Below are 25,655 nucleotides of genomic sequence, written 5' to 3' on the forward strand. Positions count from 1 at the left end.
GTTGAACAGGGGACCTTCCGGAAAACGCCTTCCACCCCAGGACAGTGGCCCCAGACCTGGAGCTGAGGGGCACCCAGACCTTCCGGAGGCTCAGCCGCAGTAACATCTTCAGCCCCCGGGATGGCGCTGGGGCAAGCGTGACTCGAGGAAATAAATTATAGCTTGGGCAGGGGGGTCCTTTTACAAAAACACAGAATGAAGACACGAAGGGCATCCTCAGTTCGCCCCGTGGTGTTGGCCATAAGCACAGACCTGTGACCTCTCCAGGGTCCGCAAGGGACCGCGGGCCCTTGTCAGGGAACGGGGGAGAGATGCCCGCTACAGCCGAGTGTGAGCCCGCGGTGACTGACACCAATTCCCGGTCGGCGGTCCACGGGCCGAGTCTTCCGTTTCCCTAAGGAAGGGTCCGCCCGGGTTTGGGGAGGCTGCAGACACACAGGCCTTCGTTTGTAACGACATCCCCGCGGCGATGTGTGTGGAAGATCCTTTTCTCTCTGGGATAAACCCTGGAAAGCGCAATTTACCGCTGGAAAAACACAAGTGTAAGCGGACCCCGTCGAGGCTCTGAACAGAATCCCTTCCCTGAGAATCAGAGCCCAGGCGCCTCCCGTCTGGAAGGACTGAATTAATTTCTGAAAAGCGGCACGCAGATGTTACGGGCATTAAAAAGCTCTGGGAACTCATTTAGCGTAATTAATCTGACCCACGGGCGGGGCCGGGGGCCTGGAGACGGAGGGTTCTCGCGGTAGGAGAGCAGCGTGTCCCGGTGCCCCGTGTTGACCCCGCAATCTCCGGCGCCACGACTGGGGGGCCCCCCAGCACTGGGACTGGCAGGCACAGGGGACGGACCCCCGGGAAAGGCAGGCTCTCGTAGACTCATGGCAGCAAGGGGGTCTGTGACTCCATTAGGAGCTTTGTGAGGGGGCTCTTGACCAAAAACCAGCAAGGGCCATGTAGACCCCACCATCGCTACCCGGTGGTAGTCTGAGCCAACGGGATGGGCTAGCACGTGCCCTTTCACGGACCCCCAAGTGCAGGCTGGAGAACGGGCTTCTCTGGCATCACTCAGAGCTGGGGGTGGAGCCCTGGCCAGGTGGCTCAGTGGTTGGCAGCAGCGTCCTTGCACCGAAAGGCTGCAGGTTTGGGCCCCGGTCAGGACACGCACCGAGGTTGCGGGTTCGATCCCCAGTGGGGATGTGTGTGGGAGACAACCGATCCATGTTTCTCTTTCCCTTTGAGGTTTCTCTCTCTCTCTCCTCCTCCTTCTCCCTCTCAAATCAATAATAAGATATCCTAGAGTGAGGACTGAGGAAACTGGAGAAATGTACACAAGGCCCCCAACGCCCTTTACACACCCCGAGCCAGTCTCCCCGCCACGATCGCGGCCACAGAACGCCGGGCACGCTTCCACGGCCGAGCCTGTCTCCCGTGGAAGGAGCGCCAACCGGAAGTGCATTCCCCGTCTTCCGTCACTCCTGCCCTCGGCCTTGGGCGGAGGGCCTGCTGGGGGCCGGCACTGTCCTAGGTGCTGGGGGCGAAGGAAGAGAGGCGAACCCCCCTCCCCACACCCCGGTGCAGCTGACCTTGTCGGTAGGCCAAATGGCCTTTCTCCCAGCGCCCAGCCTGGGACAGCTGGGAAGCACCTTTGGGATCCTGCAGCTCAACTCTTCCTTTGGCACATTAAGACGCCAGGCTGACCCGTCCGGTTAGAGTCCCTTTAACCCTCTTCTGAGACCAGGGCCACACTGAGGGGTGCGGGGGGCTCCGTGGCGGGAACAGGAGTGGGCGCCGGCTGTCTGAGACCGTCCCCACGGAGAGGCGTCCGCGGCAGAGTGCCGAGTGAGAGAAACGGAAGGAGCATAAAGTATGCCCATCGTCTCCCCAAAAGGATCTATATTTCCTACACAACCTTGGGGTGGGGGCGGGGGTGGGCAGGAGGGGATATGGAAGAGAATAAAAGCAGAATTTGTCTCCTGGGATTAGGACTGTGCGTGCGCTTTCTTTTCCGTTACTACCTCCATGTTTCCCCCGACAACGGGACTCTCCCCCCTCCTCCATCTAATCTTTCTGCCAGAGAGCAGCCAGCTTCCTGCTCTGCAAGGCGGTGGGGGGAGGACCGCTGCATCTCTCGTCACTCACTCCCCCATGGTGACCAGGAGCAGGCACAGGTGCCCTGGGCCAGGAGCGCTGAGCCCGGGGGAAGGTGAGAGAGGTAAAGGTGCAGGAGTTGGCGTGCCGCTCACGTGGCGTCGTCCTGGCTGACCCTGACCCCCGCAGAGCCCTCTGCAAACTCAAGGGTGGAGAAGAGTGGGGAACTCAGATGCACGGAGAGCAGAGCGAGTCGCTTGGATGGACCTGGGCTGAAGGTAACAGAAACCCAAGTGGCTTGACCAACAGAGAAATTAATTCTCCTCACACGCAGGACACACAGACAGACCACCCACAGCTCTGTTTCGGCCAGAGCCTGCCATGGGGGGGGTCTGCTCCCACGGGGGTGGGGCTGCTCAGCCTCACCCAAGTGGCACTGACACCAGGCAGCTCTGCATGGGGGGTTCCTGGGCAGTCCCTGGCCTCCACCCACACATCAGTGACACCCACCACCAACGCCATGAAAACCTCAGGCATCGTCTAACATGCCTTGGGCCGCAATCCCCCCCCCCCACTCCCCACCCCCGGTCCAGACCCTCTGCCCTAGGTCCCCACTCTGACGCTCCTGACCTGCGGCTTGGATCTGCAGGTGCTTTCAAAATAAAAGCGGGCGAGTCCGTTTTTCGGAGAGAGATGGTTTCCCAGACGACAGCTTTCTGTGTCCATCTTTCTCGTCGTTGCCCTGGATGGGACCACGTGGCTGCCCAGTCTTTCTTTTCTTTTTTTAATGTCTTCTATTTTTCGGTTACAGCTGACACTCGCTATGAGATCCGTTTCGGGTGCACAGCTTAGTGGTTCGACAATCATGTACTTTACACAGCGACCCCCCCCCGATATTTCCAGGGCCCCCTGGCCCCCCCATCTGTGGTTATCACAAGGTCACTGACTGTCCTCCCCGTGCTGGACTTCACGTCCCCGTGACTGTTCTGTCACCGCCAGTCGGTGCTCCTCAGCCCCTCCCCCTTCCTCGCCCCGCCCCCAGCCCCCTCCCCCACCGGGCATCTGTGAGTCTGTTTCTGTTTTCTGTGTGTGTGTTTTGTTCCTTCGGCCCCACACATCGCTGAACACGGTACCTGTCTTTCTCTGTCTGCCCTATCTTCCTGCGCACAGGTAAGGGGGGGCAGCGGTATTTTTAACTGGACATGTTGAATCTTCGGGAAAACGTTTGGGATTTGGGTAGCGAGGAGGAAGCCGAGTGGACTCTGGGCAGGCGGCGCCCACTGCAGGAGGTCAGAGGGGAGGTGCACCTGCAGTGACGCAGCACATTTCTCGGGGACGGAGCAGGTGGCCCTCGTGGTGACCACACACTCGGAACCGCAGAGGGTCGGTGAGCTCCCCGGGGACCCACCCCCTAGAGGAACCTGGCTCTCTTCACGTTGACCATCCAGATAGCCGCCCGCAGCGACGGGAGACCCCTCCTCCGAGCGCACCTTGTGGACTGGACCCTCACCATTATCTTCCTTGTTTCCTCCTGAAAGTATTTCTCAGTTCACTTGTGGGGGACGGTTGACACGCAATACTGTCCTGGTTTCGGGGGCACAGCAGGGAAGTGAGTGACCTGTGTAACGTACAAAGGGCTCCCCCCGGTATTTCCGCCCACCGTGGTCACACTGTGCTGATGCCCTTGCCCCGCTGGACTCCTCCTCCCGGGACTGTCTGTACCTGCCAGTTCCCGCTGCTTCTCAGTCCCCGCCCACCACCCCCGATGCCCCCCACCCCTCCCTAAAGGGGCACGGCTCTTGCTTTGGAACCTGATGCGACCATTCGATGTCGGCCTAAAGCCTGTGGTCAGCTCCAGCGACAGAAAGTTCCCAGTGACGGAACGGTTCAAGGAACCTGCGGAGCAAAGAGCCACCCCAGGCACGACCCGAGTCGTGTGTTTTGTGAAAACAGTCCAATGTGTTATGAAACAGGCCCACAAATGTGGGCTCTTCTGGTAGGGCGAGTAACGCTTTCGGGTGTTTATACAAACTCACTGAGTCTGCGTGTCCGTGCCCCAGGGGCTGGGGTTAAAACCCCATGCTCCTGATGGGTGGGCCGGTAACACGGACAGTAAAATGTTACTGTTTACGAATTATCCCTGCTTAGCAGCACGGGCGAGTTCAGAACTGGGTCCTAGGTCGCTGTTATTTCTTCTATTTTTTTTCTTTTTCTTTCTTTTCTTTTCTTTTCTTTCTTTTTTTTTTTTTTTTGGTTGTTCAAGTACAATTGTTTCTATTCCGTTTTAAAAGCCCCAACAGTATTTAGAGGAGTGTGTGAAACAGCGCCCCCCAGTGCCTAAGGATGCACATGGCCGTCGCAGTAACTGCCGTTTTCAGTCCCGCAGAGCTGCAGGTGCAAATGTAAGGCCCACGATAGATACATACACTGATGCTCCGGCCGCCGCCGCCATGCGCACTCGGCGGGCAGGGCAAACGAGCCTGCAGACAGATTCGATGAGGCTGGCTAACCGGGTGTGTGATTCCCTCATCACCGGCCTATTCGCGTGCTGAGCAATGGAACACATCACCCAGAATGTAGATTTAGCTGCCTTCCACCTGTGACAGCCGGAGCAAGGTGGCGAGTGGTCATCTGAGCACGAACCCTGCCTCCTGCCAGAGCCCGGAGCCGCCAGAATTCTTTTTTTTCTTCCATGCAGCGAGGTGGGGTGTGGAAGAGCGATGAGTCCAGGAATAGATGAGTCGGAGGGTCGACACTCGGGCCCTCATTTTAATGAAATATCGCTGGACTCTCATCCGTCTCTCTTCCGCCGCCCCACAGGTCGTGACAGCCCAGAACCTCCGTCCCGTGCTTCCGAGAGTGGAAATTAAATACTGCCTCTAAAAATAGCCTTCCCGGGCGAAGAATGTCTGAGCTTTATCTTTAAAAATTTAGGTTGCGTCAGGTGGCAAAGGCAAAACAGGAAGTGGGAAATGGGCAATATTGATTCTTTTTTTGCTTGCTGGGAAATGCTATTGAAATGAGATGAGCTTTTGACACGTGCCCTTTGTGGGTTTAAACCCTTCGCCGTGTGTGGCCTGGGGTGCGGGACCTGCGTCTGTGGGACCACGTGAGGTTAACATGCTGAAAGAGGCTTCGTAATTTGGGAAGTGAGGGCCACACGTGCTTGGTGAACTGAGTTGGGAAAAACTGTTACATGTTGTCATCGCAGAATGAGAACCAGAGGGCTGACCAGGAATGTGAAAGTTTTCTTGGTTGTTGCTGTTTAGGGAGGAAGGGAGGGAGGGAGGGAGAGAGAGAGAGAGAAACATGGATGGGTTGCCTCCCATATGCGCCCCCACGAGAGTTTGAACCTGCAACCTTTTGGTGCGTGGGGCAATGAACCAACCCACCGAGCCACGTGGCCAGGGCAGGGACATGGGCTTTTTCCCCTACGTTCTGGATTGTGGCATCTGAAGAGTCTCCACATCAGAGTCTTAGGAGGCTTGCAGCCCAGACGTCCCCATTGTCACAGGACGGTACCTTTGTTCCAATTAACTGACCAGTGCCAAGACATCCTGATGAGGTCACGCCCTCTCTTAATTCAGATTTTCCCCCGTGTCGAAGTCCTTTCTGGCGTCCAGATCTCAGCCCGGCACACACAGCGGCCAGGGCTCCTCGCTCCTCTCACGGGGACCATTCCTCAGACCTTCCAGGCTTTGATGACCTTGGTAGGGGTCGCCATCGGGTGTTCTGAGGAGTAGCGATCGGCCAGGTCTCTTGCAGCGTTTTCTCACATTGCACTTTTTCTGACGCATCGTTAGGCTGCGGTGACAGGGCATGGACTAGAAGACCACAGTGGGGAGGGGGCGGGGAGTGGGGAGTGCACTTCCTGTCAGGTGGTGAAAGGCACACGCCGTCTCCCCAAGCACCCAGGCTGCTGGCGGAGTCCTCGGCGCTCACCAAGGTCACGTTTGCCAGCCTGTCCAGTTTCTCTTCTCCCCACCGTTCCGTCCTGTACGTTCCTGGGGGAGGGCCCTGCCACAGGCCCACCCCCGAGGAGTATCATGGTCCACCTGCCTGAGAGCAGAGCGTAAATTATTTAGAATCCGTCTGCATGGGAGACATGTCTGTTCTCCGTCACTTCTGTATTTGTATCAATGTAGACCCCCGGATATTTAGTTTCTACTGTGTTATAAATCAGTGCTACATTTTCCCCTCAAAGGTTCCTGTACCAGCAGGCATGCTCCGTCGTAGTGGGGAGGGTCTTTTTCTCGCCCTGTCTCCCTTCCCCTCCCTTTTTTCTCTCCTTTCTTCCTCCCTCTCTCCCTCCCTTCCTTTCTTTCCAAAACGACGCTAAGGTACCCTAGGCTGGTCCCCTGTGTTCCCTGCCCCAGCCCGAGAATTAGCCATTTCCCTGAGGGGCCCCGGTTCCTCCCATTCGAGGTGAGAAACCACGTGTGCGCTCGCCGGCCCCGGGGCATCGCGGCTTCCAGGCCGTCTCCGCGGGCGACGGAGCGAGGAAGTGCGTGTGCGTGCGCACGCGTCTCGACCTCTGTCTCCGTCTGTACGGAGAGCGAAACGTGAGTCCGTAATGACGTTTCTGCACGGGACACGCTAGCGGCCACATGCCAGATACACACGTGTTTACAAGGTCTGTCCAGAAGGTGTCCAGTCATGCACTAGGGAAAATGGAGACGTTTACTAAAGAACATGCAAGATACAGGAAACATGGCACACAGAACAATGACACCTCGGTCCCCTTCAAAGCAGGCACCTTGGGGCCTCACACAGTTCTCCCAGTCGCCATTAGCTGCCCCGTTGTATTTTCCTGAATCTCATCTACAATAGTCTGAAATCTTCTCCCTTTCAAAGGTGTCTCTAGTTTGGGGAAAAGCCAGAAGTCACAGGGTACCACATCTGGGCTGTAGCGGGGCTGAGTCACCTGGGTGATGTGATCTTTCTCTAAAATACTCTGCACTCGACGTGATGCGTGAGTGGGCGTGTTGTCATGACAAAGCTGCCAGTCACCAGCTGCCCACAGCTGCAGCCTTCTGAGTCACCTGAATACAGGAACGTTCAAGCTTAACGTGAACTCCGATGCAAATGCATTGCTCTGCTTGCCCAGTCACTTTGAATGTGACAGCCACACAGCACACACGCTCACTCAACAGCATCTACCACCCCCACTGACTAGTACAGTGAAGTCGTCATTGTTCACACGTGTGCATTCCAGCCCACGCTCCTTGGCTATCAGGTCACATCGGTGTTGCACAAACCATTCTCGTTATATTAACAGTGGCTGGACTTTTTCTGGAGATATATATATATATGTAACATTATATATATATATGTGACATTGTTCATAACAGTCAAAATGCGGAAACAGCCCCAGTGTTCATCAACAGAACATGAACACACAACACGTGCCACACACACACAAATGGGACTGTTACTACGGAGCCCTTACGGAGGATCGGCACTCTGACCTGCCCCGCAGCTTGGGCGGGTCCTGGCAAGATCACACGAGGTAGAAGGAGCAAGGCACGAAAGGGCGAATACTCCATCCCACTGACTGAGTTCATACTGAACCAGCCTGGTCGTCTGGGGGTAAACTCCCCTTTGCCAGGGTGTGTAATTCTCTTTAACCTGCTGGATTTGGTTGGTTGGCATTTCGCTGAGGGTTTTTGCATCTGTGTCTATAAGAGATATTTGTCTGTACTTTTCCTGTGATGTCTTTGTTGTTGTTTTTTCTTTGTATCAGTGTAATACTGGCCCCATAGAATGGACTGAAAAGCTTTCCCGTCTCTTCTGCTTTTGCCATTATTTCTCCAGATACAATCTCTGCTCTTTTCTCTCAGTTCTCCTTGGAGGCCACCGTGAGGCAGGCCTCTGAAATTAATTTTTCTTCGTCCCTTTTTCTTTCTGCTCCTCGGACTCGATGATCTTGGTTATCATCGAGTTCACTGCTTCTTCCTCCTGCCTGAACAAACACTGTCTTTACACCCTCCAGTGGCCTTTTTGTTTCCATTATTGTGCTTCCATCTCCCGCATTTCTGTGCGGCTCATTTCAAATCATGTCTGTTTCCTCGTTGGTATTTTCTACCCAGTGATACATAGTTCTCATTTGTTTCCGTTCTTTAGCCGTGGTGCGCCTTTAGTGCTTTGAGCATATTTGCAATAGCAAATTTATTTGTTCATTTTTATTGAATTGACTGGGGGGACACTGGTTAATAAAATTATATCGGTTTCAGGGGCACGACCCTACGACACATCACCTGTGTGTTGTATTGTGTGTTCACCACGCCAAGTCACGTCTCCGTCTGTCACCATTTATTCGGCTGTCCCCTCTTCCCCCTCCCCCTCCCCCTTCCCTCTGGTAATCGCCACACTGTTGTCTGTGTCTGTGAGGTTGTGTGTTTGTTTGTTTGTTTGTGTGTTTTTTTTGCTTAATCTTTTCACCTCTTCCACTTAGTCCTCCTGCCCCTCTGACAGCTGTCAGCCTGGTCTCTGTCTCCGTGAGTCCGTCTCCACGTTGTTAGTTCCCTTTGTTCCTCAGATCCCACAGAAAAGTGAAACCGTATGGTCTCTGTCCTTCTCTGGCTGGCGCATTTCCCTTACATAACAGCTAATTTAAAGAGTTGTTTTTCTAATGTGTCTAGTGTCTGAACACCCCCAGGAACAGTTTTTTATTACCTGCTGGGGGTTTTTTTCCCTGTGTATGGACCATACTGTCCTATTTCTGTGGGTGTCTCATGATTTTTGTTAAACCCCAGATATTTTAAAGAATCTCATGTGGCGACTCTGGAAATGAGGTTCTCCTTCCGTCTTGTTGCTGCTTTTTTGTGGTTTGTTGCTGTTGACATGCAACAATGTAAACATTGCTTACAAACCACCCACAATGTAAACAACGTTCGGGGCTTCCCGAACTAATGTAACAAAGTCTGCCTTCTCTTCCTGCGCAGACCCTAAAATCTGTGCGGCAGGAGCGTAGCGCTTGGATGATGGTTAGACAGCGATTTCCTGCAGTCCCCTGAAGCAGCACGTCTCCCAGCTTCGGCCACTGAGCTCTGCGTGCACCGCCTGGCACGGCGTCAGCACTCAGCAGGCAGGGTGCGAGCCTGCCAGGCCTTCCTTTGCTGCCTGCGCAGAGTCTCAAGGTCAGCCCGGTGGCGACAAGGGCATTCCCACAGCCTCCCGGGCTGCAGGCAGCAGGCACCCGCACGCACGCACTCGGCCTGCCAGAGTGCCAGAGACGTGCTTGAGGTTTTCAAAGCCCTCAGGGGCCTCTTGTTTCCTCCCCAGCTTTCCCTTTGAAGTGTTTGGTCAACTTTCCCTTGACAGCAAGGAGGCTGTTATCATCCCCTCCAGCAGCTGCTATTGAAAACAATTGTCACCGATTGTTTCTGACAAATGCCCCAGGGAAAAGGCTCTTGTGAGGAGCGAGCTCTGAGCTCTGGAATGAAGACAGAAACCCCGGAGTGAGTGCAGGCTGCAGGCAGAAGAAAAGGCAGTCCGCTGGAAACGGGGCTTCCGGGGGCTCTACCGCTGTCCTTTCCCTTCCGGTAGCTTCTCCCCCATGAATGCCTGCCTCCATTGCAGAGCCCTTGGTGTTCAAGGCTGCTGGGGGCAGGGAGATGGAAATGTGACCACACGGGTCAAAAGGCCACCCAGGTCACTGCCCTGGCCAAGATTCAGCCTTTTTAAAAACCATAACTGCCCCTCCGATGGTGGGAAGTCTTTGGCTAATTGCCGAAGTCTGAACAAAGTTGATTTTGATGATTCACGCAGCCTCCCGGCTTTTGTAAAGGAGCGGTTTTGCGGAGGTCCGTGGTCTGCCGCCCGGCAAGTGGCTCTGCCACCTTCTGTCGGATTTTGTGTGTGGCTCTTCCGCTGGTGGTCAGGACCACCTGCTTCTCAGCTCCGACACAGATGCTCCAAAGGATGCCTGTGGCCTGTTAACGCTTCCAAGAATGTCCAGGGAGGATTCCGGATGTCTCCCAGGAGCAGGGTGTTTCTGTGGGGGTGAGGGGTGGAGTAGGTTGAAACCCATCTTCCTGACATGCTTAGTTAACAACATATTTTATAAAAACCCGATGACCTGGAAAAGGGAGCCCCGCTGACAGACCGGCTCTGCGGAGCCCGAATGGCGAACGCTTTCAGAGGGAAGGCTCTTTGCCTGGTGAAACGCACGCCGTCTTGGCTGCATCGGATGGACGTGACACTCAGTAGTTAGCTAAAGTCTTCCAAACCGCCTCTTCGGAGGCAATTTCTCTTCATTCGTTTCTGCAAGGAAGGCTGAAACCACGTGACACCTGATTACCCACAACAACTCCTGAGAGAGCAAAGCGGTTTTCTTTCTTTTCTCTCTTGAAATTAAGATCTGTGTTTATTTTTTTTAAAGATTTTATTTATTTTTAGAGAGAGGGGAAAGGAGGGAGAAAGAGAGGGAGAGAAACATCCCTGTGTGGTTGCCTCTTGAGCGCCCCCTACTGGGGACCTGGCCTGCAACCCAGGCATGTGCCCTGACTGGGAATCGAACTGATAGCACCTCGGTTCGCAGGCCGGCACTCGGCCCACTGCGCCGCACCAGCCAGGGCAAGATCTGTGTTTAGAGTAGCAGTGCCGTGCTCCCCCGTCCTCCTAGATGGGCCTGGTGGCATCCTGACACCCCCTTCTGCACTCTCAGTGTGTGGGGGGGGGGGGTCATTGTGTCCCCGTACGGTCTCCCGTCTCTAGTAGACAGCGGCTGCAGGGATGGGGACGGCCCCCCTCGGGAGAGTTTCCGGCAGCCCGGAACTGCACGCCCGTGCTTTCCTAGGCCTGGGGCCCGGGGGGTCTCCGGAGTCTCCGCAGGTGCAGAAACTGGTTTCCAAGCGAACAAAGCTTATCATCTAATCTCTCCCAGCACCTTCTTCTTCGATGGCCACTCAGGGTATTAAGCGCCGACTGTATGCCCTCCGTATCGCAAAGTGCTTCAGGTTGCGTGATCAAAGGCCCTCAGTACTCACGGAACGACGGGGAAGGGCCCCAAATGAACTTGGTTCACCCGGGGAGTATTCAGAAAGCGTACCGAGGTGGAGGGGTGCACGAAGCATCGAGAGTTTGCACGCAGAGCGAAGGCGTCGCTGGCCGAGACTTGTCCGTCCTCAAGGGCCTTGCAGAGGAGGAGGGGGGTCAGTCCGGCCTGCGAGGAGTTGATGAGCACGTGTCTGCAGGGGCGTGGGGGTGTCTGCAGCAAGGCTTCGCGGTGGGTGTTAGTCCACCACGCGCGGGGACAGCCAGCAGAAGCAGGACAGGAAGGGGTGGATGTCGTGTTGTTACTGGACATGGGGGCCTGTGCCCATGAGCGGGGGTGCCCGGGGCCGGCGGTGCGTGGGTCCCTGACTTCCTGTGGGAAAGATGTCCCAACACGAGTCCCGGTGGCTGTGAGGGTGCGTTTGTTACAGCCGGGGTGGTGACGCGAGGACGGGCCCAGCACAGAAGCAGCAACAGGAGAGCCGAGCAGGGCTGCCTTAGCCCACGGGGAAGTCAGAGGAAAGGGGGCGCTGGGGACAGGTTCAGGGGTCTGCCCTGGATGAGCGGCTGCTGCCCACTGCTGCCCTGGTCGCCAGGTGTCGTGGGGACCCTGAGAGCTCAGGGGCCGCCTCGCCTGCCTGTGGGGGAAGGAGAGGGGCAGAAAACAGCCTGGGTTGCCCCTGAGAGGGGGAGCTCATGCCGGCTCCTCTGTCCTGAGGCTGTTTGTCACTTTCTGTCTCTCGTCCTCTCTCCCTTCCTCTCTAAAATCAGTAAACATATCCTGGGGCGAGGATTTTAAAAACCTGAAAACTTAATACCCGTGACCGCACCGTGACCACCAACCTGCGCCTTCCCCACTCGGCCCCCCAACCTGCTCCCCTCGGCCACGGTCAGCTGCTCTTGGCGTCCTAGCGTCTGTCTCTATTTTACTTATTTATTTTGTTCTTTAGATTCCGCAGAGCAGTGAAATCACACGACATTTGTCTTTCTCTGATGGGCTGAGCTCACTCAGCATAAGACCCTCTCGGTGTAAATAAATTGCAAAAAAAAACAACAACAACAACAATGCAATATACAGGGGATATATTATAGAACTGTACACTTGAAGCCTGTCGGCTTTTATTAACCAGTGTCACCCCAATAAGTTTAATAAATTTTTTTTAAAATCCCCGTTCTACAGGCCCATGTGTTTTCTCCCTTAGCCCCGTAAGCTTGCGGCTGACGAGGTTAAATACTCAGGAACGTGCGTTGCGGTTTCGCAGGGAGCTTCCCGCACGGTGAGCTGTTGAGAAGTCTCCACGTGACTCCACGGCGCAGCACGTAAAAATCGTTCCCATAAATAAGGACGGAAATGTAAAAGCCGTGAAAGGCGATCGGGCAGTCCATTCATCAAAGACAAAAGCGGAGCTGTCTCGGGCCTCACGGTGAAAACGGAGTGGAATTTAAAGCCACATGCGTCACCTCTGAAATGGAGCTCCTTCCCGAGTAACTTCCGAGCCGAGACCGCTATTATTAGTCTGCAGGTCCTCGTCTAGGAAATTACCCCGGCCAGAAGAGGAGTGGGGCGGCATCGTCTTACCGTAATCTGAAGCCACACAATCACCCCCCTTCCACCCCCGTTTCTGCCCAGGGGCTGGGCCCTTTGTTTGCGAGAATCCAAGAGAGGCTTTTCCGGACTCAATGCCTCTCCCACCGTCTGGCTCATCTCGCTCTGGAAGGACAGGAAACGTCGGGCTCCCGGAGGAGAGTCAGCACACACACACAGTGACTTTGCTGGTCTGGTCACCCTGACCCGCATGCAAAGTGGAAGCCAGAGGGAGCAAATGAAACAGCCAGGATTCTCCCGCAGCACCTCCCTGATAGGCAGGGTGAGGATGGGCGGGGCCTCCACCTGTTGGGGTGTGGGGATGGACCCGGCCTCGACCTGCAGGGAAGGGGAGTGAGGATGGGCGGGGCCTCGACCTGTTGTCTGGTCTCTGGACTGTCACAGTCGCTTCCTCTCCGTCAAGTACTTATACAGGCAGGGCCCCAGGCCCAGGGGTGCTGCTCGCCTTTAAAAAATGTAATCGAAAAGCTTGTTCTTCTGAAACATAAGAACCATTGTACGTCTTTTTTTAAAGATTTCATTTGTTTACTTTTATTTTTTTAAAGATTTTATTTATTTATTTTTAGAGACGGAATGGAGGGAGGGAGGAAGAGAGAGAGAGAGAGAGAGAGAGAGAGAGAGAAACATCCATGTGCGGTCGCTGGGGGTTATGTCCTGCAACCCAGGCATGTACCCTGGCTGGGAATCGAACCTGGGACACTGTGGTTCCCAGCCCGAGCTCAATCCACTGAGCTACGCCAGCCAGGGCTGTTTACTTTTATTTTTTAATCTTTTACTGATTATGCTATGACAGTTGTCTCATTCCCCCCCTTTCTTCCCCTCTGCCCTGCACCGCCCTTCCACCTGCATCCCCCCCCCCACCCCGCCTTCAATCCTGACCACTTTTGTGATGTAAACCTGGTGCAGAAAAAACCCGGAGCTGAAGACCCATGTTTGCAGACACCTGCTCAAAATCTCAGCGTCGGAGCCATGAGCCGGGTGGGTGCACGTGGGGTTCATGGTGGTCTCTCGTTTCCTGCGCTCACGGCAGGGGCGGGGGGCTGCTCCCTCCGAGCCCCTGCTCCCGGCCAGCTCTCCGCCCTAATGCAGCTCCGCTCACGCTCCACGGCTGCAGCGCCTCTGCCCACCCAGCTCTCTTCCCAGAAGTCAGGGGCTGCGTCATTTTCTGTCTTTATTCAAAAGGACAGCACGGGAAACAATAAATAAGCACCAGCTGATTTCGACTCTTCCATCACGTCTGTGTCCTCGGCCAATATATTTGCGGGAAATATTTAAACGTCAGTTATGCCGCTTCTCCCACCCACGCTCTCCCATAACCCACAGACGGCAGCACCACAGCTGCAACAATGGCTGTGATTCCCTGGCGTCCTTCAGCTCCCCGGGCACATTAGGGTTTTCTCCCTTGTTCTCAGCGCATCTTCTGTGGCGTCTCCCTCCCAGCGTGGATGAGGGGACGGATCCTATTTGTGGCGGTTAATTCTGCCTCTGGAGTTGCCGGGGATGGAGAGCCACTTGTCTTCTCCCTGCGACCTGGAGTTATTTCCCTGCATTAGGCCGGGCGTGTCGCAGGGGTTCCCACACCTGGGTCTGTCTTACTGCTTCCTCGCGGAGCAGCCGCAGTGCCCGGCGGTCCCACCGTGAGGGACGCCAACGCTGATTCGTGGGCTGTAGTCACGACCCCCACGCCCCTCCATTATAAACACGCTTCGCCCATTCGGACTGGCAGCGGTTCCCTGGGGTGCTGCCTGGGGACCGGGGAAACATCCCTTCCGCTTTCCGCCGAGTGGGCTCAGCACTTACCGATGAGCCCGACCCGCACGGAGGACCCCCGTGAGGGCCGTGACATGACGATGCTCTCCCGTGGTCGCTCCTCCCGCTCTGATGAGTTGGCTGTCTTCTGACAGAGGGGGGCACGCCCCCTCATCAGGCGTGTCCCTGGACTGCCAAAATCACAGGAAAAACCCAGAATGACTCATTTTTAGCGACCAGGTTCCCAATGCGAAGTTGGTGTAATAGTTGCCTCCCCCGGTAGACAAGGGAGGTTGTGTGTGTGTGTGTGTGTGTGTGTGTGTGACCACTGTTACAGACTGTAGAGTGGTTTTCTATGCTCGATTAGTCTGATTAGTTTTTTTAATATTTATTTTTAGACAGGGAAGGGAGGGAGACAAAGATAGAGAGAGAAACATCACTGTGCGGTTGCCGGGGGTTATGGCCTGCAACCCAGGCATGTATGTGCCCTGGCTGGGAATCGAACCTGGGACACTTTGGTTTGCAGCCCGCACTCAGTCCACTGAGCTATGCCAGCCAGGGGTCGTCTGATTAGTTTTAATCGATGGTAACATGCTTTCGATGCTCAGATGCTCCCAACTTGGCCCACCAGAGACCGGCCCGCTGGCTGTCCAGTGCCTGTACCGGCTACCTGTGGCCCCAGCAGTGATGAGCCACAACACAGCTTCGAGGACATACGGAGTGTCCGTCACAGTCTGGTGGTCAGCCGGTGCTCGGCTCCGACTCTGCCTGTCTGCTGGCTGGTTGGCTCACAGGACGGGGCCACCTGCTGGCCGTCGGCTGATCTGGGCCGGCCCGGACGTGCTCAACGGACATGCGCGGTCCCTGCCGTGTCCCGCCCAGCACCCACTGCCGGGTGCGCCTGTCGAGGGCTTGAGATGTGTCTCCTGCAAACAAGAATTTTTAAATTTTATTTACTTTTAACTAATTTTTAATATTCAAAGGAGCATGTGGCCAGTAGCTACCTACTGGCAACACAGTCCTAGATTGTTAATATGATCCAACTAAAAACATTTGCTTTTGGCATATAGTTCCCTGAATAATTAGTATAATTTCTGATATCAGCTTTCTAGTGATGGTGGTCTTTGGAAGCCAGAGGATCACTCCCTCTTGGCCGGAAGCACTGTGTCCACACCTGGACCGAAAACGCGTCCTTCATCACCGCCAATTCACACCCCGGCTGCTGGCTGGGGCAGGAAGGAGTTCAGAACTTTAATTCATGGGCCGGCGGTGATTGGAGAAACATGGCAGAACCACCACCGCCCGCTGCCTGCACCCAGAACACGAGAGGAGTCCTGAACGCACAAATCCGTGCGAAGCTGAGGACGAGAGAAAGTGGGGGAAGGAGCGGACGGAGCTGTCTTCTTGGGAGAGCTGCTTGATCTTCTCAAACTACTCGAGCTTTACCATCAGCTCCTAACGTTTCATCATAGGGCATGCGGAGCCTAAAAAGTAGGACGCATAGGAAATGCCCACACGTGTCCACAACTGGACTTGAACACGTGCTGCTGTTGGCAGCGGGGCCTCATCTGCATGCCGGCTTGTTCTTGGTCCCCACTGTTGTCTGAAGGCACGATCCAGACGCCGCGTCCTTTTATCCTCCGGTGCCTCCCCACGAGCCTCTGAAACAGAAGGACTTGCCTTGTTGCATAGAAAAGAACATGGCTATCGTATCACCCTAAAAAAATAGACCCCAAAACAAAAGCAGTACTTTCTCCAAGCACTAGTTACTCTGGGAATCCTATTAATGATCATACTTATCCTATGAGTGTTCAAATTTCCTGTTGTCATATAAATGCCATTATTTCTTGGGGGGGGACAGGTCATTTTCACTACAGTTTCTCTGAGATTTCTACTTATGATATTGGCTAGAATGTTCCTCTGATCTCAGCATTTCCTGTCATCGCTAATGGGTGGATTGGATTAGAGCTCTGGTTTTTTTTTTGGGGGGGGGGTGGGTAGCGCCTCATCATCAGTGTTGTCTCTCCCCTCGGGAGGCATGAATGGGACTGCCTCTGACCCTGTCCCGTAGCCTTGTCCGACCCACGCCTCCGCTCGCGAGGAGCCGCAGAATGGAGGTGCTCTGACCCCGTCAGCCTTTCTGCTGGACACCTGGCTTTCAACGGGGAACTCCCCTCACCTGATCCACTGTGAATGGCAACGAGGGGACATTCTCTTGATGTTCCCCCTTTTCCGTACCAGTTTTTACAGCGCATGCTGACTTACAAGCACTCTCCGACGATGGTTTATTTAATTCGTTGTCTCTCTTGTCAGCATCCTTTTACGTTCATGAACTTGGGCATAGTTAATGAGCTTTCATCCATCGCCATCATCCCGATGGAGGCCCCGAATGCCCCCCCTGTCCGCCAGGGAGAGCCTCTTCCACTTGGTTTCGGAGTCGTTTTGACTGTAACGCCTTCCGTGGCGTCTGACCCCGTCCCGGTCCCAGACCGGAGTCAGCCATTTCCAGCGGGAATCCTGAGTTCGCCTGCTGGGCAGCAGCCTCGCTGGACCACACCGTGGGCACCAGGGACCCCACAGCAGGCTTCCCATTTCCTGACCGCCACACAGGTGTGGGTGGGTCTTAGGAGACGTGCTGTAGGCTGTGCGTTATCATGGGCAAGTGAGTCGTGTCAGAGGAGAAGATCAAGTAGGCAACAATAGAACGTCGCTCCTAATGAGCAGTAATTAAAAGTAAGAGGAGATAATCACGGGAGCAATCAAATTTACTCCGTTGATTATGTGCGCTCTTTGTTTCCAAAATTAAAATCTATTCTTCACACGCAGAGGTGCTCTGTGATATCGGTGTAATGAAGGATTAATGCACCCCTCAAGACCAACCAGCTTACACAAATCACACTTGTCGATAAGAACCGAATGATCGGGATCGCGAAGAAATCAATCGTTCCACAAAATGCCACAGTGCTTTGGAAGTGTTTACCTTGGATAAGACCTTTGAACAAGCATCTGAAAAGTACATTATTGTCAGGCAAAAATAAGCCACATGGAAAGTCCACTGATATATACAACTCAGAGTAAGCGACCGGAATTTTGTCTTACTTTTGGGAGAGCAAGAAAAGATTGTGTTGCTCCGCTGTCTATTTTGGTGTTGCAATGTGAGGAGACAGCCTAAAGATGAGAAGTAGTCCCTTTCGCTGCTAACCAACAGGGCAGCTTATTTCGGGCTCTTTAATCCTTTCAGCTCGGAAGGCTCGCTCGAGCGCACGGAACAGCGAACCCGGCCGTGCGCGCACACGCAGGGCACTGCGTCCCTGGCCTGGGGGACGTGACGGCCGGCAGGCGGCGACGGGCGAGGTTGTCTGCAGGAAATCTCTTCCTTGACTCACCTCACACTTGGTACTTCTGAGAGTCCGCATTGAGGGTAGCTTTTCGGTTCGTCGCCCCCGATCCCAGAAGCCCCTCCCACCGCGCCGCACCACGGGCAGGCTGAACAGTGGCGGCAATCTCGCGCGGAGATGCGACCCGCATGCTCTGGGAAAGCCGACCTGAACCAAAAAAAATGGACATCGCTTTGATTCATTCACACTGGACAGCCCTTGTGTTGGCTGCTGTCATTTCTCTTATCGGACGGTCTAAGGGGAAAGAGGACAGTGCCCCTGACTAAATGGTCAGGTGTGGCATGTTTTACACATTCTTACGGCACACGGTAGAAAATCATGGCTCTAATAAATTTGCCACAAAAAATGCCCTGGGTGGCGTAGCTCAGTGGATTGAGCGCGGGCTGCGAACCAAAGCATCGCAGGTTCGATTCCCAGTCAGGGTACATGCCTGGGCTGCAGGCCACAGCCCCCAGCAACTGCACATTGATGTTTCTTTCTCTCTTTCTCCCTCCCTTCCCCCTCTAAAAATAAATAAATAAAATCTTTTTAAAAATTTGCCACAAAATATATAAAACAAAATTGCAAGCATCCCTGGGAGAGAATTAATCCATCGTGATGGATTTCAACGCAAAGATCTTGATTTGTCTTTGACTTCGAAATTTCCACATCGTGTTCTTATTGAAGGAAAGGTCAAACAGGCAAGCATCAGCTACGTACGAAAGAGGCAGTTGAATGATACGACCAATCTGACGAACGTGCACTTGGAATGCCAGAAGGAGAAGGCATGGATAAAGGAGTAGAAAACACATTTGGCAATGAGTGGCTGAAGATCTGGGGACGAGGGGAAGTTGCAGGGACATGGCGCTCGGCAGACACCGCGCTCAGCAGACATCGGACAGACACAGCGCAGCCCGGTCTGAAGGCATCAGCGTCAAACTGTCGAAAACGAAAGACAGCAAACAAACCTCAAAAGCAGAAGAAAACTGCAGGGGAGAAACACGCAAGGAAAGAACAACGGAGCTAACAGCTGGCTGATGGCCCCATCGGAAACCACGGTGGCCAGGAGAGAGCAGGATGAAATTTCAAAATGCTAAAAGGAAAGGAAAAAAGCACCTATTGACCTAGAATTCTCTGTGAAGAGATAATGTCCTTCAAGAGTGCAGGGTCATTGAGGACATTTTCGGATAAAACCAGCATAACGGGCCTGGGCCCCAGCCGACGCACACAACCAGGAACCCTAAAGACAGTCCTTCGTGAAGCAGGAAAATGACCCCTGGCGGAAACTCAGATCTCGAGAAAGAATAAAAAGCATCGGAATGGTAAACAGTGGGCAAATGCAAAAGGCCCTTTTGACATTTCCTTCTTGATTTCTGCACAAGCCCTGTTCAGCTCCAGGCAAGCGTTACAGCATCACCTTGCGGAATACACACGCCCTGTTGATGTCACACGCATAATTACAAAGTCATGGGGCTGGACAGGGGCTTTAAACGTGGCCGATTTCTGTGTGTCTGAGAAGTAATATTGTTAACCCTTCGCAGACTGCACCGCAGTGAAAAGTATGTATTAGAATCCCCAGGACAACCGCTACAAATAAAGGCAAAGAAACACAGCTAAAAATAAGGAAATTAAAACTTTAAAAATATTCAACAACAAACTGGAAAGCCGAGAAACAAAAAAAAGGGGGGAAGAAGTTGACAGACAAGTAAAAAATAAGCCCCCCAAAATGAAAAAGACCCAACCAAACTATATCAGCACTTCATTAAATATGCACATGGCACACGCAGCAAGACAGCCCATGTTATGGGCCACAGAAATGTCCTGATGAGTTGTAAAAAGGCAGAAGTCATCTATAGGGTAATCTTTGATCCAACGAATTTAAATTAAACATCTATAAAAATAAGAGGGCCAGAGTAACTCTATATATTTGGGAATTAAACAACACATTTCTAAATAATCATTGGGCCAGACAGACATTACAGGGGAAATTAGAAATAATTCAAACTGAATAGTAATGTAATTCACCCTATAAAATCTGTGAGATGTAGCTAACACCACCCAGGGAGGGAAATTTTTAGCCTTAACAGTTTTATTGGCAAAGATGGAAAGCGAAACCAAAGATCTAGGCTTGCACCTCGACAAACCAGAAGAAGGAGAGAAAAGTAAAGCAAGCGGAAGAAAGGAAGGAAGAGGAAAACAGTGTGATTCTCTCAGGCGGGACAAAGAAACGCTAGGAAGGTCACCGCCATCGGAACTGACCCAGTCCGCCCTCAGCGTTTCTGAAGATTGTGTGCAGTGCCTCCGCCATCCGACTGGTTCCGTGGGACCCCCTTCACCCAGAAAGATACTCTTCCTTCTCCCCTTCGTGTGGCCTGCCCATCCCCGGCAACCCTGTCGGCCGAAAGTTCCCCGTCGGTGACAGTGTGTGGCCCTGCAGGCACACAGCTGCTAACCCTCTGCAGGCGTCCCAGCCTGCGCACCTGCTTCGTCAGTTTTCTAGGCGGCGACGGGTTGTACAAAGCATCACAGTCGCTAGAGACACAGGGCAGATACTCAGAGATCTCAGAGGAACAGCGGGCTCCGGACGGAGCAACAAGGGAAACTTGCGGACAAAGCGGAAACAATTCCACAGGCGGTGGGGGGTCGGCATATGTGTGTGTGCGAGTATACAGACTTCACCCCAACGTTTCAGACACAGGAAATTGGTCTGGCCCTGGCCGGGTGGCACCACTGGTTGGAGCGCCATCCTGTGCACCGAAAGGTCGCAGGTTCTGCTCCCGATCAGGGCACACGGCTAGGTCGTGGGTTCACATACAGGAGGCCGCTGATCAATGCTTTTCTCTCTCTCTTTCTCTTTCCCTCTCCCGCTCCCTGTCTCTCTCAAAGCAATAACCGTGTCCTCCGGTGAGGATTAAAAAACACAAATTGGTGCATTTAATGCCAATTATCCTCCATCCCTCATGGTAGCAGGCTTCTCAGTCTGCTGTCTGTGTCCACTCCGCGTGTCCTGCCCAAACAGACCTAGAGTGTTCTAAAAATCTTGTGAGCACACGCACCCATGCTTGCTCTGCCGGGGTGCAGAGCAGGAGCGGGAGATGAGATTCTGAGAAGAGCTGCCCGTGGGGTTATGTTAAGAGGAACTAAATATACTTCCCCACGTTGAAAGGGCCCTCTGATGAAACGCCGGCTCTGTGTTCTCGCAAGCAGCCCATTCATTGTGCTGAGTGTCCGTCAAAGGCGCGGTGAGTTCCGGGATGGCTCATGGTTCTCTCTTCATTTCCTCCCTCGCAGATAAAGAGTTCATCTACCGGGAACAGAAGGGAAGCGTGATCCTGCGGGATGTTGAGGCCAACACGTCTACCGTGCTGATAGAAGGCAAGAAAATTGTAAGTACCCTCGGTGAGGGCCGGGATAAGTGCCGTGGTGTCTCCTGCAGGAAATGACGTTCGGCTCCGACTTGCAGCGCAGCCACGCAGGAGCAAGGCACGTGGAACGCTGCAGGCTGTGCAGCGGCAGATGATAAGGAGTCCAAAGCACGCTAATTTAATAAGATCAAAGCCCAGCCTCTGCCAGGGTTTGGGACATTTCTCCGCGGTGTTGAAAACAAGTGTTACAGATCACAGATAATTGAAAGATAAAGTCCCCAGACTTCCCACATTTGCGGGACGACGGCGGTCATGCGTAGAAACTAGATCAGGAGGACGTGCCGGATCTCATCGGTAAAAAACAAACTAACCTCGCCCTGGCCGGGGTGCTCAGTGGGTGAGAGCATCATCCTGATACACCAAGGTCGCGGGTTTGATCCCTGGTCAGGGCACTTACAAGAATCAACCAATGAATGTTGAATCAGTGCAACAACATATCCTACATCCTCCCTCCCTCTCCCTCTCTCCCTCCCTCTGTCTCTCTCTCCCTCTCTCTTTCTCCCTCCCTCTCCCTCTCTCTGTCTCTCTGTCTGTCTCTCTCTCCCTCCCCCCATCAATTTAAAAATGAAAAAATTGAGTCCCTGCCTGCACAGGGGCCCTGCGTGCAGGTGCCGACTGTGCTCACACTCACAGCAGTGAATGGTGTTGGCGGTTGAAAACCCGTGTGCTCAGCCGTGTGACAGCCACTGCCGTGAAATCTGGAAACGCCTGCCTTCCCAAAGATCCAAGTGGCATTTTGCAATGTGGGGTTTCCGTGCCGTTAAAGGTGTTTCTCAAACACGTGGCTGAAGCTGTATACCCAAAATCGATCTAAAGAGAATTATTTTTTTCACAATAAGTTCGTTCTCCTCGTTAGAAGGGGCTGCATCTCCGAGTCTGGGGTTGGGGGGGGGGGCGGGGTCCTACTCTTATCCGAGGCCGTGGGGGAACTGAAGGAAGAAACTAAGGCAGATCCCAGATCAGAATGATGGGGACGCATCTCTGGTGTGGACGGGACACCCGGCAGTCCTGGGACTCCACTGCTTGGGGGTTCGGGGTTCACAGATGAGCATCCTGAGCCCAGAGCCACAGCAGAGCCCCCGGGTGACTGGTGAGGGTCCGGCAGGTGCCCAGAGCCTCTGTCCCAGGGACAAGAAGAGGTGGCTGCACCATGGCCCCACCCCACCCCACCCCCAGACTCATCCAAAGGCCGCTCAGCCTTCTTTTTCCTCCTCCAGAGCATTCTGCTTGCTGTTTAAGTATCTTTCACATCTTGCTGGGCTGATGGCAGTTGTTTCTTTAAAACGTGAAGTGTGTGTGAGGGTCAGGATGCAGTAGGTCCCGCCGTGTACACGGACAGGGCGAGGGTGCAAGGAGAGCCCGGGAGGCGGGGGGCGGCCCGGTGTCGCGGCTCCCAAGACAAGACCTTCTTGCAGCTAAACTGAGTTCTGCCGAGCAAGACTCAGGAGGGATGGAGGTGCCTGCGGTTTTGCCTTTAAACATCAACAACAAAATCATCATCTTTGGTGGAGCCACTCCCCTGTGGAACTCTGTCTCAGCCGCTCCAAAGCTCTGCTGTGGCAGAAATGGATTTCTGATAAGGATCGGGGGTGGGGGTCGGGCCAGCAGGCGGCGGCCCCGGGTAAGTGCGTCTTAGTGATGTCGGTATTTCCCGCGAGGACGTCGGTTTAGTAAAAGCAGGCCCCCCGTGCTCGGGGCCGCACTCAGCCGTGAAATGCGAGCCCGAGAACGGCCCGCCCCCCTCTCGGATCGATGGCCAGTGACACGTCGTTTATTTTCCCTGGACGTTGTTCTCGCCCAGTAACGAGGGGACCTCAGAGACCGCGTTTGTTCGGGAAGGAGAAAGGGAAGGGGGGAGGACTTCCTCCCTCTCGGAGGTCGGCAGGCTGGCTCCGCAGGAGGCAGGCTGTGTCCCCTGAAAATGCCACTGAGTCCCTCGTGTGACAAACGGGTCTTGAGCGCCGAACGTCGACGGTCCGGTCAGCCTGGCCACCATCCCGCCCAGTTTGTTCTGGTCTCCAGGCTGCCCTTGCCCGCTCCTGCGGGCAGACCTCAGCGGAGAGGAGAAGGGGGAGCGTGTGGAGGGGCTGCATCCTACTTAGATCACAGAGGCCCCCGGCTGGAGTGCGGCTGAGCCAGGGCGCCCCCCCTCCCCGGAGGGCGGGTCTTCTTCCGTGGGGTCCGGCCAAGGATGTCCGTCTCCTCTCTGCGGCCTCATGCGCTGGTGCCCGGTGCCGAGAAAGCAAAGCCCAGGGTCGTGGGTCCCTCTCGCCTTTCTAAGGACCCGCCGGGCGCTCTCTTCTCGTTTGTCATCTGGAGGCTTTGGGCTTGTGTGACACAAGCAGCCTGAACAGAGGGGCCGTGGTCACGGGGAGGCCGCCCATCCTTCTCGGGGCGTCTGTCTGTCTGTCGGTAGAGCCACCTGGAGCGAGTAGGGCGGGGGAAGCAACGGACAGCGGAACAGAGGAAGGGCCCGAGGCAGAAGAGGCCAGACCGCAGCCGCAGGAGTCGGTCCCGGCGGCCGAGCCGCCTTGGCCCTCGCGGGGGAAGTGAGCCAGCCGGGCTGCGTGTGCCCAGGAAACCAGCCCCCGAGGCGGCCGGGGAAGGGGCCTTGGGGAAAGAAAGCCAAAGTGTGCGCCTTCGAAAAGAAGGGCGAGACAGGTGTGGGCGTGTTTTAGAGAGAGAGAGAGAGCGAGCGCCCTGGGTCCCTTGCCTTAAGGGTTTTTTATCTGCTTTCCAAAGGCAGGAGTTTGAGGGGAGGATCTCAAAAGAATACTCATCAACTTTCCAGGTGTGTCCGGTCAGGGTCCAGGTCTCTGCGGATTGGTTGGTGCCAGGGCAGGGGGGGTCGTTAGTCTTTGTACCTGTTCCTGAGGTGGCCGTGGCGGCCCTCTGTCTGTCCTGCTGTCCTGGGTCTGCGGCTGAAACACAGCTGAGGCCTAGGTGTCCCCTCTGGTTTGACCAAGACCATCTCTGTGGTCGGCAGACCTGAGGCTTGGTCCCTAAGGATACGTGACGCGGGCCAGAACCTCATTGTCTTGAAGACTTCGTGCTCAAGGGGGTGGATGCACGCGGGAGAAGGGGGCAGGTGAGGCGGGGTGCTGGACGGGGCCCACGTGAGTCGGCTCCCTGCCTCGGTTTCCCCATGCCACTCGCCGGGAATTTTCCCCATTCCTGACTTTCCTGCCTCGTTTCCAGTAGAAGCGCATTTCAAATAGACCTCAAACACCTTCCCGGGCATCCTGAGGTCTCACGGGGGGCTGTCACTCCTACGGAAGCTTGGCGCCACCCCCCCCCCACTCGTCTACAACACACCAGCACGGAGATTCTCAGAAGGGCGGGGCGACTGGCTTGCACTGGAGGTTTGGGGATTTAAACCAGATCGGTCTCTGGGGACGATGCCACTCACGCCCTTCTTCCATCGGATGAGGAAACCAAGCTCGTCCCCAACAGAGCTTCTTCGGCTTGCCCGCCACTGGGTGGGCCTCGACCTCACAGACCTGCTCGGAACAGTCCACGGGGCTGACCCGTGGGTGCCAGTCACATTCCATGCACCCTTTTTTATTGTTGACGCCAGTGGTGACAGAAAGTGGTAAGGTCGATGCTGTCATTCATGGAATCATTTAAATCATCCCAGGTGTTTGGAAAGCGACCGGGGCAATTCCTTTTGAGGTGGATAAGAATACTGATGTGCCCTGGCTGGTGTGGCTCAGTGGATTAAGGCCTTGCCTGTGAACCAAAGGGTCGCCAGTTCAATTCCCAGTCAAGGCACATGCCTGGGTTGCAGAGCAGGTCCCCAGTAGGGGGCGCGTGAGAGGCAACCACACACTGATGTTTCTCCCCTCTCTTTCTCCCTCCCTTCCCCTCTTTCTCTAAAAACAAATAAAAATTCTTTTAAAAAAGAATATTGATGCATTTCGACTCATCCCAGGGAATTTTTCATAAGTAAATAATCTAAAAAGTACAGGGAAAAAAAAGCCCCCGAATTTAGAGAAATAAGATAAATAAAAATAGACGCAATGCGATGCTTAGCCATTACAATAAAGAAGGCGTTGTAGGAACGTGAAAAAACAGTTATGATGTTATACCAGGCAAGCACAGAAGATTAACAATATCGGACTCGCACTTTAATAAACAGTCTGCAAAGTGCATCCGTTGTGTCTTCAAAAGGCTACAAAGTGAGCGTGGCGCTGCGAGCCTTGTCCATCTCGGCGGGTGGCGAGATTTCGTATTCTATTTTCCAGTGTGCTGATTTCCATAATGGCTGTTTGAATGCCACTTGTTCAATAATTTTAATCACATTTGTAAAAATTCAGCACCCTGTTTCAGAGAGATTAGGCTTCCGCCCGTGATGAACGGGTCAGGGCTTGCAGACAGTCCGTTTCTGGAATACGTAGAAGGGAAACCGGTAAA

At 54.3% G+C, this 25,655-nt stretch overlaps 1 protein-coding gene across 1 annotated transcript in view; it reads left to right on the top strand.

Moving 5' to 3' along the window:
• LOC118496962 (dipeptidyl aminopeptidase-like protein 6) overlaps positions 1-21,260 on the top strand; it is a 233,922-nt gene extending 212,662 nt beyond the window's left edge. Inside the window, exon 4 of the mRNA XM_036010293.1 lies at positions 21,109-21,260. Coding sequence (XP_035866186.1) covers positions 21,109-21,260 — 152 coding nt within the window. The remainder of the gene's footprint in view (positions 1-21,108) is intronic.
• Positions 21,261-25,655: the final 4,395 nt, after the last annotated feature.

The sequence above is a fragment of the Phyllostomus discolor genome, chromosome 10 (genome assembly GCF_004126475.2).
Source record: "Phyllostomus discolor isolate MPI-MPIP mPhyDis1 chromosome 10, mPhyDis1.pri.v3, whole genome shotgun sequence".
NCBI lineage: Eukaryota > Metazoa > Chordata > Mammalia > Chiroptera > Phyllostomidae > Phyllostomus > Phyllostomus discolor.